At 44.3% G+C, this 14,863-nt stretch overlaps 2 protein-coding genes across 14 annotated transcripts in view; one reads left to right on the top strand and one right to left on the bottom strand.

Moving 5' to 3' along the window:
• Positions 1 to 14,863, top strand: part of ZNF606 (zinc finger protein 606) — a 63,583-nt gene that overhangs the window by 20,574 nt on the left and 28,146 nt on the right. For 6 of the 13 annotated variants that reach the window (XM_049703246.1, XM_049703250.1, XM_049703247.1 and 3 more), the window contains exon 1: positions 13,791 to 13,928. The exons of 2 other annotated variants lie outside the window; for them this stretch is intronic. The gene's annotated coding sequence lies outside the window, so the exon portion shown is untranslated. Of the gene's footprint in view, positions 1 to 13,631; positions 13,765 to 13,788; positions 13,929 to 14,181; positions 14,333 to 14,863 lie in introns of those variants that run through there. 5 more of the 13 variants (XM_049703244.1, XM_033411742.2, XM_033411740.2 and 2 more) reach the window with 5 other exon arrangements.
• LOC105748730 (translation initiation factor IF-2-like) lies at positions 9,728 to 14,840 on the bottom strand. The gene is made up of 3 exons (XM_033411949.2): positions 14,834 to 14,840; positions 14,106 to 14,203; positions 9,728 to 13,861 (listed from the first exon to the last, which is right to left on the bottom strand). The coding sequence occupies exons 1-3, from the start codon at positions 14,838 to 14,840 to the stop codon at positions 13,463 to 13,465; spliced, it is 504 nt and encodes a 167-aa protein (XP_033267840.1). The 3' UTR covers positions 9,728 to 13,462.

The following is a 14,863-nucleotide window of genomic DNA, read 5'->3' as shown; positions in this document are numbered from 1 at the left end:
AGTTTCCACCTACTGCCTTAATTCACAATCCTTTCTTCTACTGTGTCCAGACTGCAGTTAAGTGCATTCATGGTTTACGTCAGATATTATACTTTTATTTAGTTGTAGAATTTTTTTTGGTTCTTTTCTTCTTTTTTTTCCATGAAATTATTTCTCATGTTTATAATAATTTTAAAATCTTTTCCTGCTACTTCTGATGTTTGGGATATCTGTTTTTGTTGACTTTTTTTTTCTTGATTATGTGTCACATTTTCCTGATTCTTACATTTCCTGATTCTAGTCAGTTTTTTGTGTACTGGACACTGTGGATGATACCTTGTAGGGACTATAGATTGTTATCTTCTACTAAAGAGTGTGAATTTTGTTTTGGTAGGTGGTTAAATAATTACAAATCACCCTAATCCTGATGAGGCTTGGTTTAGGATTGATTAAGGTAGAGTTACTTTGATTTTGCTTAATCCTTGGGTGTAGCCCTAATTCTTGGGCATGGTCTTTCCTTCTAGGATGTAGCTTTCTAGGGTTTCAGCTGAATGCCTTGGGTGCTTACTGATGTTCTTTTGCCCAAGGTGGGTCAGAACTCTAATGCCTCCCAACACTGTGTAACTCCTGAAACCTCTGCTCAGAAACCTAGCAGCTGTTCTTTGCCAGGTCTTTGAGAGCCTTTTCCGATACATTTGCAGTTAGGGTCCAGCTAAGGACTCATGGAGAAACCCACTGCAGGTTTCTGGGTCCCCTCCTTTGCTCTGCTTGACTTTGCAAAGCCCTCCTCACAGACAATTCCATAGCCTCCTCCCTGTGGACAGGAATGTAAGGCCTCCCCGCCTGGCAGGAGCACAATTGTCTACCCTCTGTCCACCTCACAGACATGTACCAGGCACCCACAGAGCTACCAGTGCTGTGCCGGTATCTGGGGAAGAGCAGACAATAAAGGACCAAACGAACAAGGTGATGTTAAATAGCGCTAACCAGTGCTGAGCAGCAGATAAAACAGGACAGTGAGCTGGAAAATGAGGAGTAACCCATATAGGAGGGGAGGTCAGAGAGGGTCTCTTAGAGGAGGTTACCTGGGAGTTGTGACCTGAATGATGAGAAGAAAGGGAAGGGTTGCTGTCACCTGAGACCTTGGAATCAAAACAGACAGGCCTCAAACAGACAGGAATTGTGTGTTAATGGGGGAAATGGTCACTTACAGGGAGAACTAAAGAAACCCAGCAGAAAATGGAACAAGGAGAGCTGTGGTAGTTTGACCCTGGTTCTGAGTGCTCGGGAGGATCAAGAGGTATCCTCTTGACATTGTGAAACTTGTTTGTTAGGAAGGTTAATATGATGTCAGTTACAGGAGGAATGGACCTAACTAGGGAGATGGATCAGAATTTGGAGATATCTAAAGATTAAAGAGGGGTGGCTGTTCAGAATATTTTATGTTTGGGATGTCTGCTTATTCCATGATGTTTCCCCTAATATGTCTTCTCCCCCTGTTTTGCTGATGACTTTTTTAGCTGATCAGTCTTCCTGTGGATTCCTCTTGTTCTGTGTGTACATTTTGTGGCTTCTCTTCTCAAAGTTCCATCTGTTCCCTTAGTTGATATTTAAAAACATCTACTTGTATTGTGCACATCTTGTTGCTTTTATCTCATCATTCTCACTCTAGGAGTTTTTTTTCCCAAGCACCTGTTTTTCATTTCCTTTCAGCATGGAAGCAGACCTAAAAGCCAAGAGTCACCACCAACAGAGGCCATTTCTGGTGACAGATTACCCAGCAGCATGAACCTGGAAAGATACACAATGGGTGATTCCTGGTGTTCTACCATAGCAGATGACTGGAAATCTGAGGATGAATCCGGAAAGCAGAAGATGTACAGTGTTAGTGTGGGGCCAGTGGAATATGAACAAGGGCAACTAGTGACCCCAGATGGGGATTGGGAAAATGCTGAAGTTGTGGGGAAATGCAGCTTCTATTCCGACTTTGTTTCTTCACAGAGATTTCTTATCAAAGAACATTTTAATAAACTGACTCAGGAGTTCACAGTTTACAGCATAATTTTGTTTTTCAGAATCATCAGGAAATCTTGGTAGAAAAGAAATCTTGTAAAGGCAATCCATGTGGAAAAGTCCTGGAAAAATTTTGTAAGTTGAATGAGCATGGTAAATATACCAACCAGAGCATATGCTTTTCTACACATGAGATAATTAATACTGGAGAAAAATGTTATGGATATAAGGAAAGTGGGGATTTTTTTGCCCATAGGTCACACCTCTCTCAGTTCATGAGAACTCATGGTAGGGAGAAGGCCTATGAATGTAATGAATGTGGGAAAGCCTTTAAGAAGCTTTCATCTCTTTCTCACCATCTAAGAAATCTCAGTAGAGAAAAAGCCTATGAATGTAATGAATGTGGGAAATCTTTCTGGCAGAGTGTTCACCTCATTTTGCACCAGAGAATTCACACTTTTGAGAAACCTTATAAATGTAGTAAATGTGGAAAATCTTTTAGCCAAAATTCTCACCTTAATGTACATCAGAGAACTCATACTAGAGAGAATCCCTATAAATGTGATGAATGTAGAAAATCCTTCAGTGGACGGTGTAATCTTAATGTGCACAAGAGAACACATACTGGAGAGAAACCCTACAAATGTAATGAATGTGGGAAAACTTACAGTTTTCATTTATCCTTCACTCAACATAAGAGAACACACACTGGAGAGAAACCATATGAATGTCATCAGTGTAGGAAAGCTTTCAATCAAGGTTCTAACTTTATTGGGCACCAAAGAACTCATACCAGGGGGAGGAAATTACACATTTCATTTTAATTCACAAAAGCTATACAAGTATATGTAGATTTTGTCTTTTTTAACCATTTCCAGAGAAGGGCTGAGACTGGGTGGTATTTGATACCTGGGTAAATTGCCAATGAAAAATAATTAGTAAAATCAAAACTCCCTTCAATAATACTAGCTAATACAATCAACCAGTGTGGGAAAGGCCGTTGCTGAGAAGTCAGAATAGGTTGATGATATTTGACTCAAAGACTGAATGTACTATTTCAAAGAGCCAGAGTGCTATGATTTACTTCTTTGTTCTCCAGTGCTAGAAAGTTAGGGTACTTCTAATTTGTTTCAGGAAGTCACCATAAACTGTTATTATGAACACTGTGTAGAAATACGGAAAGCACCTGTAATGTGTACTGAGAAGTGCAGAATTGTTGTGGCTGTGTTATCCTATGTATGCATCTGGACAAGGGCTTAGAAGAAAACAGAAATGAACATAGCTAATTTAATAAGAGTCTGGGAATACTGGGCCTTTTTATGTTTCTCTAAAAATCGGGACAGTTTTACAACAACTAAAAATACAAGGAGGAGGGGCTTCCCTGGTGGCGCAGTGGTTGAGAGTCCGCCTGCCGATGCAGGGGACACACGTTTGTGCCCTGGTCTGGGAGGATCCCGCATGCCGCGGAGCGGCTGGGCTCGTGAGCCATGGCCGCTGAGCCTGCGCGTCCGGAGCCTGTGCTCCGCAGCGGGAGAGGCCCGCGTACCGCAAAAAAAAAAAAAAAAAAAAAAAAAAATACAAGGAGGAGAAAGAAGCTCAAATGTCAGTCTGAATCATTAGAAATGGGTGCACTAAAGTAGCAAAAACAAGAAGAAATGGAAATAAATTTAGTGCTAAACACAAGAAATTAGAAAAATAATATTTCTAATCAAGGCAGAAACAAGGATGTAATAGTGATAAAAGGAGAAAATACATAGTAAAAGATGATTCTGAGAAAAACAAACTATAAATTCCAAACTAACACGATCAAGAAAAATAACACACAGATTCGCACCATTGGAAATGAAAAGGGAAATAAACATAGAGAAAATTATATCATAAGATTTGTACATTTTTGTGTTAACACCTGAAAAACTTAGACGAAAAAGATAGTTTTCTAGAAAAACATAATATTGACTGAAGAAGACACAGAAAACCTAATAGACGAAACATTTCAGAATAAATTGAAAAAGTTCTCAGGAAATTACTCCACAAAATTTCAAGCCCAAGCTATTTTACCACTGAATTATTTCCACCTTCAAGAAATAGAAAATTCTTTGATATACAACTATTCCAGAACATATAGAGAGTTGAATGCTACCTCTTTTGTGATACCGGTCTGTCAAAGCTCAAAGAAAGAAAAAGGCCAATATCTCTCAGGAATATTAATGCAAAAGTTCCAGATCAGACATTACAGCGAGTACACCTGGATTTAGGAACAATCACTCCAGTAAACGGGTACTTTGTATTAGGAAATATACGACTACCATGCTCCATTTTAATCAAGCAGTGGGGAAAAACAAGTCATCTCAATGATTAATGAAAAAGAAGCTGATAAAACTTAATATTTATTATTTCGGGGGAGAAAAAAACCCTGGTAACGGAAAAAGTATTTTTGTTTGTTTGTTTTTGCGGTACGCGGGCCTCTCACTGTTGTGGCCTCTCCCCGTTGCGGAGCACAGGCTCCGGACACGCAGGCTCAGCGGCCATGGCTCACGGGCCCAGCTGCTCCGCGGCATGTGGGATCTTCCCGGACCGGGGCACGAACCCGTGTCCCCTGCATCGGCAGGCGGACTCCCAACCACTGCGCCACCAGGGAAGCCCGGAAAAAGTATTTTTATAATATGATGATATCAGGCTTAATGGTGGCACTAGAGCTGAGGTTGGCAAACTAGGGCCCACAGGCCAAATCTGGCCCATGTGTTTTTGTAAGTAAAGTTTTGTTGGAACATAGCATGTACCCACTCATTTCCATGTTGTCGGTAGCTGCTTTATGAGGTAGAGTAGCTGTGAAAGAGGTCGCATGGCCTGAAAAGCCAAAATGCCAGAAAAGCTTTGCCAATTCCTGATCTAGAGCCGTTCCTGTTCCATTCAGGAAGGACCAAGGCGAGGTTGCTCACCAGCCTTATGTATGAGCAGGCAGTTCACAAAAGGAGTACATATGGACAATAAATACATGGAAAAGTGTATGAGCTCATCAATAATCAAAGAGATATAAATAAAAATGATAAAAGTATATACTTGGGCACCTGTTATGAGGTAGGCAGTATCCCAAGCATTCAGTCTAAGTAACCTCATTTAATACAAAAATCTTAGTAAGGAAGTTCTGTCTAGACTGCAGAAAATTCAGTCCCAGGAGGCTAACTGACAGGTAAAGACTGGCAAGGATTTTAAAAGACTGTGTTGGATGTAGGCAAAACTAGTAGGGAAATTGACCCTATTATTCAGCACCCATGGATGGTTATATGGGTGCACCCTCTTTATAGGGTGGTCAGGTTAGAAGTGTCCATATGTAAAGTATGCTCATGAGTTGATTCAGCAGTCTCACCCGTGGAAATAACTGCCCAGTTATGAACGCACACGGCCCTAGGACCTTTGTTATAGCACGGTTTATAACAGCAAAATAAGAAATGCTCACCAATAGGAGAATGTTTAAGTAACTGTGGTGCAGAAATTAAATGGCATATTGTTGGGAGACAAAATTAGGCTCATAACAACCTGGATGATCCCAACTCTATGAAACCATAAATCTCAGGGGAACTCTGTGGAAGAATGTCACCCACATGTTGACATTGATTATCTATGGGTAATGGGACTTTTAAGCAATGTTTGCTCTACCTTTTCCTAAGCGATTTTGTTTACAGTGAATGTGTACCATTTGATACACATGCAGCTTACTTATTCAGCACAGTTCCCAGAATAAGTAACTTCTCAGCCTGTGTCTGGTTTCTGCCTGCCTCTGAATGCTCCCACCGTAGCACTGTCCCAGGTGTTCACCCTGCTTGGCTTGCACTGGCCCTGTTCTGGTTCCTGGAATCTTGGCAAGGTGCCTGCAAATGTTTTTCCCTCCATCTGGAACCACAGTCCACCCAGCATAACCTTTGGGAAGCTGAGACCCATCCTTCTGGTCTGGGTTTAGACATCACTTTAGAAAGGACATTCATGACCAACCAGACCTAGCTGATCCTTCGTCACACCATTTATCAGAGTTTGCAAAGATTTGTTTACCTGTTTATTCTTCAAACAGCAAGTAGAATTCCTGCTGAAACGTTAACTCCTGTCATGCCAGCCTCTGTGGAGAAAGTTCCTGTGTCTTCCCATTTTATCCAGAATTTAAGATTCAGATCCTTAACATGGAAAAGCTTACTGGGGCCCTCACCTGTGATTCTCCCCCTGACTACATTTTAATCACAGAGGTAGCTTTAAAGAAAATGACAACATCAAACTTGTTTCCAGTGAAGATGTAGGAGTGCATGAACAACCTTAGCTCCCAATGTAACAATGAGTAAAACAAAGTTTAAAAATTATACTCTCCTATGGTACACTACCAAAGAGGGGCTGGGAGCAAGGAAGCCTTGATGCATTTCAAGGAGGTGGCCCCTTCACAGGTGAGCACGCTGGGGACAAGCAACTGGTCTGGGTGCAGGTAGGCCTCAAAATTGGCTAGAGCAACTCTGAACAAAGAAGGAGAGAGCAGCAGAGCCCTGGACAACAGTGAGCGGGTGGAACAGAGCCCCAAACTTGGGGCAGGAAGAACTCCAAGTGCAAAAGTAATTTTCTCATCCTGAGAATCCCCTTAGCCTAGAATTTTGCTGTGTACCCAGAACAGTGAAGTGCTCATATCTTAGAGGCACCATTGAATCATTTTTGACAAATGCATATCAAGACACAACATTTCTATTACGCTAGCAAGTTCTTTCATGTCCCTTGCCTCAACCTGATAAAAGGCATCTACAAAAACCTACAGGTAATATCACACTCAATAGTAAAAAACGGAATGCTTTACGTCTAAGATGAGAACAAGACAAGGATGTCTGATCTCACCACTTCTATTCAACATTGTAATGGAGGTTCTAGCTAAGGCAATTGGCAAGAAAATGGAATAAAAGGAATCCGTATTGGAATGGAAGAAGTAAAATCTGTTATTTACAGATTAACTGATCTTCAATGTAAAAATCTGATGGAATCAAAAAAGAAAAAAACTATTAGGACTAGCAAGTGAGTATAGCAGGATTGCACAATACAAGATCAATATTCAAAAATCCCTGGTGGTCCAGTGGTTAAGACTCTGCGCCCCCAATGCAGGGGGCCCAGGTTCGACCCCTGGTCAGGGAAGTAGATCCTGCATGCTGCAACTAACATAGCCTACATGCCGCAACTAAAGATCTGGCACGTGGCAACGAAGATCCCACATGCCACAACTAAGACCCAGTACAGCCAAATAAATAAATAAATAAATATTTTTTTAAAAAAATTGCAGGGAGCTCCCTGGTGGTCTAGTGGTTAGGGTTCAGCACTGTCACTGCCATGGCCTGGGTTTTGCTATAAAAAGAGGAATATTTTCAGTGTTATTGGCCACAGTAACTTTTTCTTGTTGTTGTTGTTAATGATGTTCTTTTAGAGATTTTATGTGAGAATAATTTCCTTAGGTAAATATCCAGTTATTTTGGAAAGATCTTTTTCAATTTTGTTTTTGTTGTTTTTTAAACAGTTGAAATAACAAAAATCCTAAGTACTCAAAATTAATTGCAGAGAGTTCCCTTGTGGTCTAGTGGTTAGGATTTGGTGCTTTCACTGCCGTGGCCTGGGTTCAAATCCCTGGTGGGGGAACTGGGATTCCTCAAGCTGTGCATGCAGTGGAAGCATGGAGTCCTGTCTTTTACTTTGTTTATGGTGTCTTTTGAAGAAAAGAAGGATTTTTAAAAATGTCTTTTTTCTTTCATTGTTTGTGTTTTATGTCTTCAGTTCAAAATCCCAACTACGTTTGGGTCCTAAAAATAGTAGCTTGTATTTTCTCCTAAAAGACTTTCTAATCAGCTTAATTGCAATATAATTGACACATAATAAAACTGCACATGGACTTCCCTGGTGGTGCAGTGGTTAAGAATCTACCTGCCAATTCAGGGGACACGGGCTCAATCCCTGGTCCTAGAAGATCCCACATGCTGCGGAGCAACTAAGCCCATGCGCCACAACTACTGAGCCTGTGCTCGAGAGCCTGTGAGCCACAACTACTGAGCTCATGCGCTCTAGGGCGTGTGTGCCGCAAATACTGAGCCTGCGTGCCACAACTACTGAAGCCCTTGTGCCTAGAGCCTGTGCTCCGCAACAAGAGAAGCCACCACAATGAGAAACCCGCGCACCGCAATGAAGACTATCCCCCGATCACTGCAACTAGAGGAAGCCCGAGCGCAGCAACGAAGGCCCAACGCAGCCAAAAAAATAAATAAATAAAAATAAACTGCACGTATTTAAAGTGTACAATTTCATAAATTTTGACCTTTTTAAAAAAATTTTATTTTTGGCTGCATCGTGTCTTAGTTGCAGCACGCGGGATCTTCACTGCGGCATGCAGGATCCTTCACTGGGGTGCGCGGGCTTCTCTCTCTAGTTGAGGCGCACAGGCTTAGTTGCCCTGCAGCACGTGGGATCTTAGTTCCCTGACCAGGGGTCGAACCTGCGTCCCCTGCATTGGAAGGCAGATTCTTTACCACTGGACCACCAGGGAAGTCCACTTGACTTTTTTTTTTTTTTTTTTTTTTTGCGGTACGCAAGCATGTGGGATCTTCCTGGACCGGGGCACGAACCCGTGTCCCCTGCATCGGCAGGTGGACTCTCAATCACTGCGCCACCAGGGAAGCCCCCCTTGACCTTTTTTTAAAAAATTATTTTTCTTTTGGCCACGCCATACGGCTTGTGGGATCTTAGATCCCCTATCTGGGATTGAACCCGTGCCCCCTGCAATGGAAGCGCTGAGTCTTAACCACTGGACCTCCAGGGAAGTTCCAATTTTGACGTTTAAATCTGTAAAACCATCACCACAATCAAGAAAATGAATATGACCATCACCCCCGCACGTTTCTTCATGCCCCTTGAAGTCCCTCCTCCTACCTCTCCACATCCTTCCCCATTCCTCTGTTCCCAAATGACCACAGGTCTGCTTTCGGTTACTATAGATTAGCTTGAATTTTCTAGACTTGTATATAAATGGAATGATATGTTGCATACTCTTTTTTTGGGGGGAGGGGGAACTGGCTTCTTTTACTTAACATAACTATTTTGATATCCATCCATGTTGTTGCATGTATCAATAGGTCATTCCATTTTACTGCTGACTAGTATTCCATTTTATGGATCTACCACAATTTGTTTATCCAGTCATTTGTTGGTGGACATCTGGGTTGTTTCCAGTTTGGAGCTATTACAAATAAAGCTGCTATGAACACTAGTATCGTGTACAAGTCTTTGTATGGACATATATTTCCTTTTCGATAAATAGGATTAAAACATCTGGATCATACAGTAGGTGTAAGTTCAGCATTTTAAGAAACTGTCATTTTGTTTTTCAAAGTGGTTATACCATTTTACATTCCCATCAGCAAAGTATGAGAGTTCCAGTTCCTCCACATCCCCATCAATATTTGGTATAGCCAGTCTTTTTGATTTTTGCAACTCCAGTAGATGTGTATTGGATTCTCGTTGTGTTTTTTTTGTTTTGTTTTGCGGTACGCGGGCCTCTCACTGTTGTGGCCTCTCCCGTTATGGAGCACAGGCTCTGGACACGCAGGCTCAGCGGCCATGGCTCATGGGCCTAGCCGCTCCGCGGCATGTGGGATCTTCCCGGACCGGGGCACGAACCCACGTCCCCTGCATTGGCAGGCAGACTCTCAACCACTGCGCCACCAGGGAAGCCCTGTTTTTTTAAAATAAATTTATTTATTTAATTAATTTATTTTTGGCTGTGTTGGGTCTTTGTTGCTACGCGTGGGCTTTCTCCAGTTTTGGTGAGCAAGGGCTACTCTTCATTGCGGTACGCAGGCTTCTCATTGCAGTGGCTACTCTTGTTGCAGAGCATGGGCTCTAGGTGCGCGGGCTTCAGTAGTTGTGGCACGCAGGCTCAGTAGTTGTGGCTCACGGGCTCTAGAGCGCAGGCTCAGTAGCTGTGGTGCATGGGCTTAGTTGCTCTGTGGCATGTAGGATTTTCCCAGACCAGGGATTGAACCTGTGTCCCCTGCATTCTTAACCACTGCGCCACCAGGGAAGCCACTGATTGTGGTTTTAATTTATATTTCTCTAATTACTATTGATGTTGAGCATCTTTTCAAGTGCTTGTTTGTCATTTGCCCATCTTCTTTCATGAAAATATTTTACTCTTTTTTCAAAAATTGGGTTCTAATTGTTGATCCACTTTAATTTTTGTACACGGTGTGAGTTAAGGATCAAAGTTCTTTTAAAAAAAAAAAAAAAAGATAGATATCCTGTTGTTCCAGTACTACTTGTTGCAAAGGCTATCCTTTTCCCACTGTGTTGCCTTCTGTGCCATTGTAAAAAATCAGTTATCCATAGATGTATGGGTTTATTTCTGAGCTATGTATTCTGTTTCATTGATGTATCTGTTTATACCAATACCATGCTGTTTCGATTATGTACTTTATAATAATTTTTGAGATCAGATAGTGCTAACTCTCCAATTTTCTTCATTTCTGAGTTGTTTTTATTATTCTAGGTCTTTGCATTTTCATATGATTCCATGTGTACAAAAACTCCTGCTGGGATTTTGATTGGAAATGCATTGAATCTATATATTTGAAGATAATTGACATCCTAACAATATTGAGTCCTCTAACATATAAACAAGTATATTTCTCTATTTGTTTAGGTCTTCTTTAATTTCTGTCAGCAATATTTTGTTTTCAATGTATGAATTCTTCACATCTTTTGTCACATTTATCCCTAAGTATTTCATATTTTTTGATGTTGCGGTAAATGGTATTTTTACTATTTTCAATTTCCAGTTGTTCATTATAAGCATATAAAAAGGCAATTGTTGGGACTTCCCTGGCTGTCAAGTGGTTAAGACTTTGCATTGCAGTGCAGGGGGGTGCAGGTTCGATCCCTGGTTACAGAGCTAAGATCCCACATGCCTCATGGCCAAAAAACCAAAACATAAAACAGAAGCAATACTGTAACAAATTCAATAAAGACTTTTAAAAAATGGTCCACGTCAAAAAAATAATCTTTAAAAATAATGCAAAAATAATAATAATGCAGTTTTTAAATAATGCATTAGGACTCCATGCTTCCACTGCAGGGGGCCGGGTTCGATTCCCTAGTTGGGGAACTAAGATGCCACATGCCACACGGAAAAAAAAAACAACACTGAAAGGATAAATCTTTCCTTATATATGGAGCAAAAAATGCAAGTTGCAGATGAAATCTTATGCATTTATATGAATGCAAAACGTGCTTTGTATTGCTTTCGAACACAGGCATGTAAAGTTTCAGGAAATGTATGGAGTGATCCACATCTCATTCAGGATAGTGGCTGCCTCTGGAGGAAGGGGGGGTTTCTCTATTGGCGAGGGAAACACAGGTGTTTCAGCCTGTAGGTTGATTTTTTTTTTTTTCAGCTTAGGAGTGTGTTCACAGGGTTTCATTGAATCTCTGACGAGTTTACTATATTTTACATGTTTTTCTTAAAAGAAAAACGAGCAGACGTCTAACGTTAAATTCCAGAGATGTGAGAATTTGGATGCTGAATGGTGAACTGGTGGCAAAGAAAAGCTGTGGAAGGGGGAGCTTCTGCATGGTCACCAGCAGTAAAGAAGCATCTTGACGTCCTTCTGGGGGGACTCAGAATCCCATAGTGTTGACCTTAGTGACTCTTGGACTCTTAGCTGGAGAAGATGAGTTAATCCTAGGATTTGAGAGCATAAGGTAACTTCAAGTCTAGCTGACTTGTGCTAGTTATTATACTATTGGCGACCCTACAACCCAGTTCATAAAATACCCTACTTATTCCAAGTAATGTATCCTGGACTCCTCCTCCCTTTACCTTAAAAAAAAGAAAAAAATTAATTAAGTTTTATTTATTTATTTTTGGCTGCACTGGGTCTTCCTTGCTGCGTGCAGGCTTTCTCTAGTTGTGGCCAGTGCGGGCTACTCTTCATTGTGGCGTGCAGACTTCTCATTGCGGTGGCTTCTCTTGTTGCAGAGCATGGGCTCTAGGTGCGCGGGCTTCAGTAGTTGTGGCTCATGGGCTCTAGAGCGCAGGCTCAGTAGTTGTGGCACACGGGCTTAGTTGCTCTGCAGCATGTGGGATCTTCCCAGACCAGGGCTCGAACCTGTGTCCCCTGCATTGGCAGGTGGATTCTTAACCACTGAGCCACCAGGGAAGCCCCCCCTTTACCTTTCATTCTTATCTGGTTTTGAGGAAATGGAACCAGCTGAAGCCCTTCACGTGGCATGGAGTGACCACATTTTGGGCACCTCTCAGAGGAAGGGCATGTCCACAGACAACCTAGATTCTCCTACTGCTCTGGTCTCTCCCCACTCAGAAACCTCAGTAACAGCTCAGACGTAGCCCAGACTTCCATAATGTGGCATCCAAGATGGCTGTTCGCCCCAGCGTTTGCCACCTCGTGACAGAGAGAACAAGGTAGCATCCAACAAGCTGGGGTACCTGAAGTAGGAGAGGGCCTGGGTATTAGGGAAGCAGTATCATCACACACCTGTAACCCACTCCCCACCGGGCCCTGGTGAACTGCTCTGCATTGAGAGGCCTCCTCCATGCCCTTCCTTGTTCTGGGTATTACAGACTGGACCGCAGCCCATGATGCACAACCTTTAACCTACTGCCTGTTGGCGCTACCTTTTGAACGCTAACATTTCCACAATCTGACCACGGATCACCACCCACGTTGATTACTGCATTGGTACAAAGGTCACTCTGGTCCTTCCCTCACCCTCTTTAACTCTGCTCTCCACACAGAAGCCACAGTGAGTGATCCTTTGAGGAGGCCAGAGCCCATGACTGCTCTGCTCAGAACCATGCCCTGGCTCACAGCCAGAGCCATTCCGATGCCCCTAAGGCTCTCTGCAATTGGCCACTCTCTGACCACCATGCTGTCCCCCCAACTAATCAGTCGAAACTAGGGTGGAGAAATGAACAGGCATGGCGAATAAGGAGCAAGGAGGAAGGGGCTAGGGAGCTCTGAGCAAGGGTCACCCCCAACACAGCTGGGAAGGAGGCCTCGGTCCAGCGGACTCAAATTCGTCTCGGTAACAAGGAGTAGGGCTTCATATGTGAGGGGAAGCTCAAAATTAGGTTCCTTGTCCAAAAAGGGTATCCTAACAACCACTTCCTTACAATCTTTTAACTACTGAACGAAAAGGAAAGTGCTCAGACTTCAACCAAGTTCCCACCGCTAAGTGGGGCTACAGCAAGCCGCCGTTTTACGGACAGGCAAACTGAGGCTCGCCGACCGGCGATTTACCGAGGCCCCCTAACGTCAGGCAGCGGTGGCTGGGGAGCGCGGTCCGCCGCTGGGAAAGCACCGCCCGCCTCGCCGAGGTCTCTGGCACGGCGGTCCGGGTAAATCCCTAGAAGGAGGAACTCGGAGGCCGAGCACCTCCAGGAACTTGCCAAGGTCTAACCGGAAGCGCTCCGCCTGGAACTACCACTCCCAGCAGCCTGCGCGGCGCGTCCCGGTCGACGCCGGGCCGGGGTGGGTGGGGGGAGCGACCGCCATTGTCCGCTGCTGAGGTGAGGCGGTCGGCCGGTCCGTGGGGTTGCTACTGCTGCTGCTGCCGCTGCCGCTGCCGCTGGCCGGGAGGTCGGGAGAACGGGTGGAGAGAGCCGACGCCTACACTCGCGGCGGGCGCGACGCCAGGGCAGGTCCCTCGGCCCGCCTACGGCCTCGCGGCCGCGCTGGAACAACTGGGCGGGCCTGGGTGAGCTCTGCGCGTCGGGCCTTTGTCCTCCGGGCGGGAACCCCAGACGCACGGGCGAGCCGGGCCGAACGTCCCCGGCGAAGCAAACGCGAGCTTGTTAAGTCGCCCGCGAAGAGCGGCGGGCACTGGCCCTCAGGGGTGCGAGGCCGGTGGTTGCGAACCAGGTGAGTCCGGCCGTTCCCGGGACGGGCTGAGAGCATCGCACCCGCGGCAGGGTTGCGGAGGAAATCCGGGGCGGGAGGCCAGGAAGCAGGAGGCGAGGACCCCTCCGAGGCCGTTCCGGGGAGTCTACCTTTCCTTCCCTGGCGGGCGTTTCTCGTACGAGTCCGTTCTCATCTGACGCAGAGGCAAGTCAAAAGTGGGTTGGGAACAGCCCAGGGCTCCTTTAAACGTACAGTGACCGAGGACTTTGTCAAGTTGCAGGCAAGAGTGCAGAATACTCAGTGCGCCGACTTGGAGTTCGGGCGCAGATCCCGGTGCCCCTGGTGCCCAGTGGGCGTCCCAGCGCTTTGTGCACTCTCCCAGGAATCCGCAGAGCTCTGCCAATGGGTGTCGGGCCCTCAGAGAGGTGCGGGACTTGCATAAATAAGCCTAGAACTTAGGGAGTTGGGGATGGTCTGGGCTCCAAACCCGGCTTGCTTTTGGCCTCTGCACCAGCAGAGACAGACAGACTTGGGCCTGGTAGGTCTTCCAGGTGGATTTTTTTTTTTTTAAAGATTAAAATTTACGTAACATAAAATTAACCATTTAATCGTACAAGTCAGTGATTTTTGTTGTGCTTTCAGAACGTTGTGCAGTCATCACCACTATATAATTCCAGAACATTTTCATAACAACCCCCAAGGAAAAAACCCCTGAACCCATTAAGCATTCATTCCCCCGTTCCTCCTTCCTTTCTGCTCTAGACAGCCACTTACATGTGAAGGTTGTACGTAGATTTTATAGTAATTTTCGTTAAATCAACAGAAAAGCTACCTTGTCCTTGTCAGTAGCTGTCTCTTGAGAACTGTTGACAAATTTCTGCTCTCTTATTCTGGAACGTGCCCATTTTTCAGCTAATTCTTGTCACCCTTCATTTCTCTTAAGAAATTCTGTTATG

Source organism: Orcinus orca, chromosome 20 (genome assembly GCF_937001465.1).
Source record: "Orcinus orca chromosome 20, mOrcOrc1.1, whole genome shotgun sequence".
Taxonomy (NCBI): domain Eukaryota; kingdom Metazoa; phylum Chordata; class Mammalia; order Artiodactyla; family Delphinidae; genus Orcinus; species Orcinus orca.
This window is presented reverse-complemented; position numbering and strand designations above follow the sequence as displayed.

What these genes read in the sequence shown, in the direction of transcription:
- LOC105748730 (XM_033411949.2), bottom strand. An exon ending in CACTTTTGACTTGCCTCTGC is followed by an intron (nt 13,862 to 14,105) that starts GTCAGATGAGAA and finishes CGGGCGACTTAA; the next exon opens with CAAGCTCGCGTTTGCTTCGC.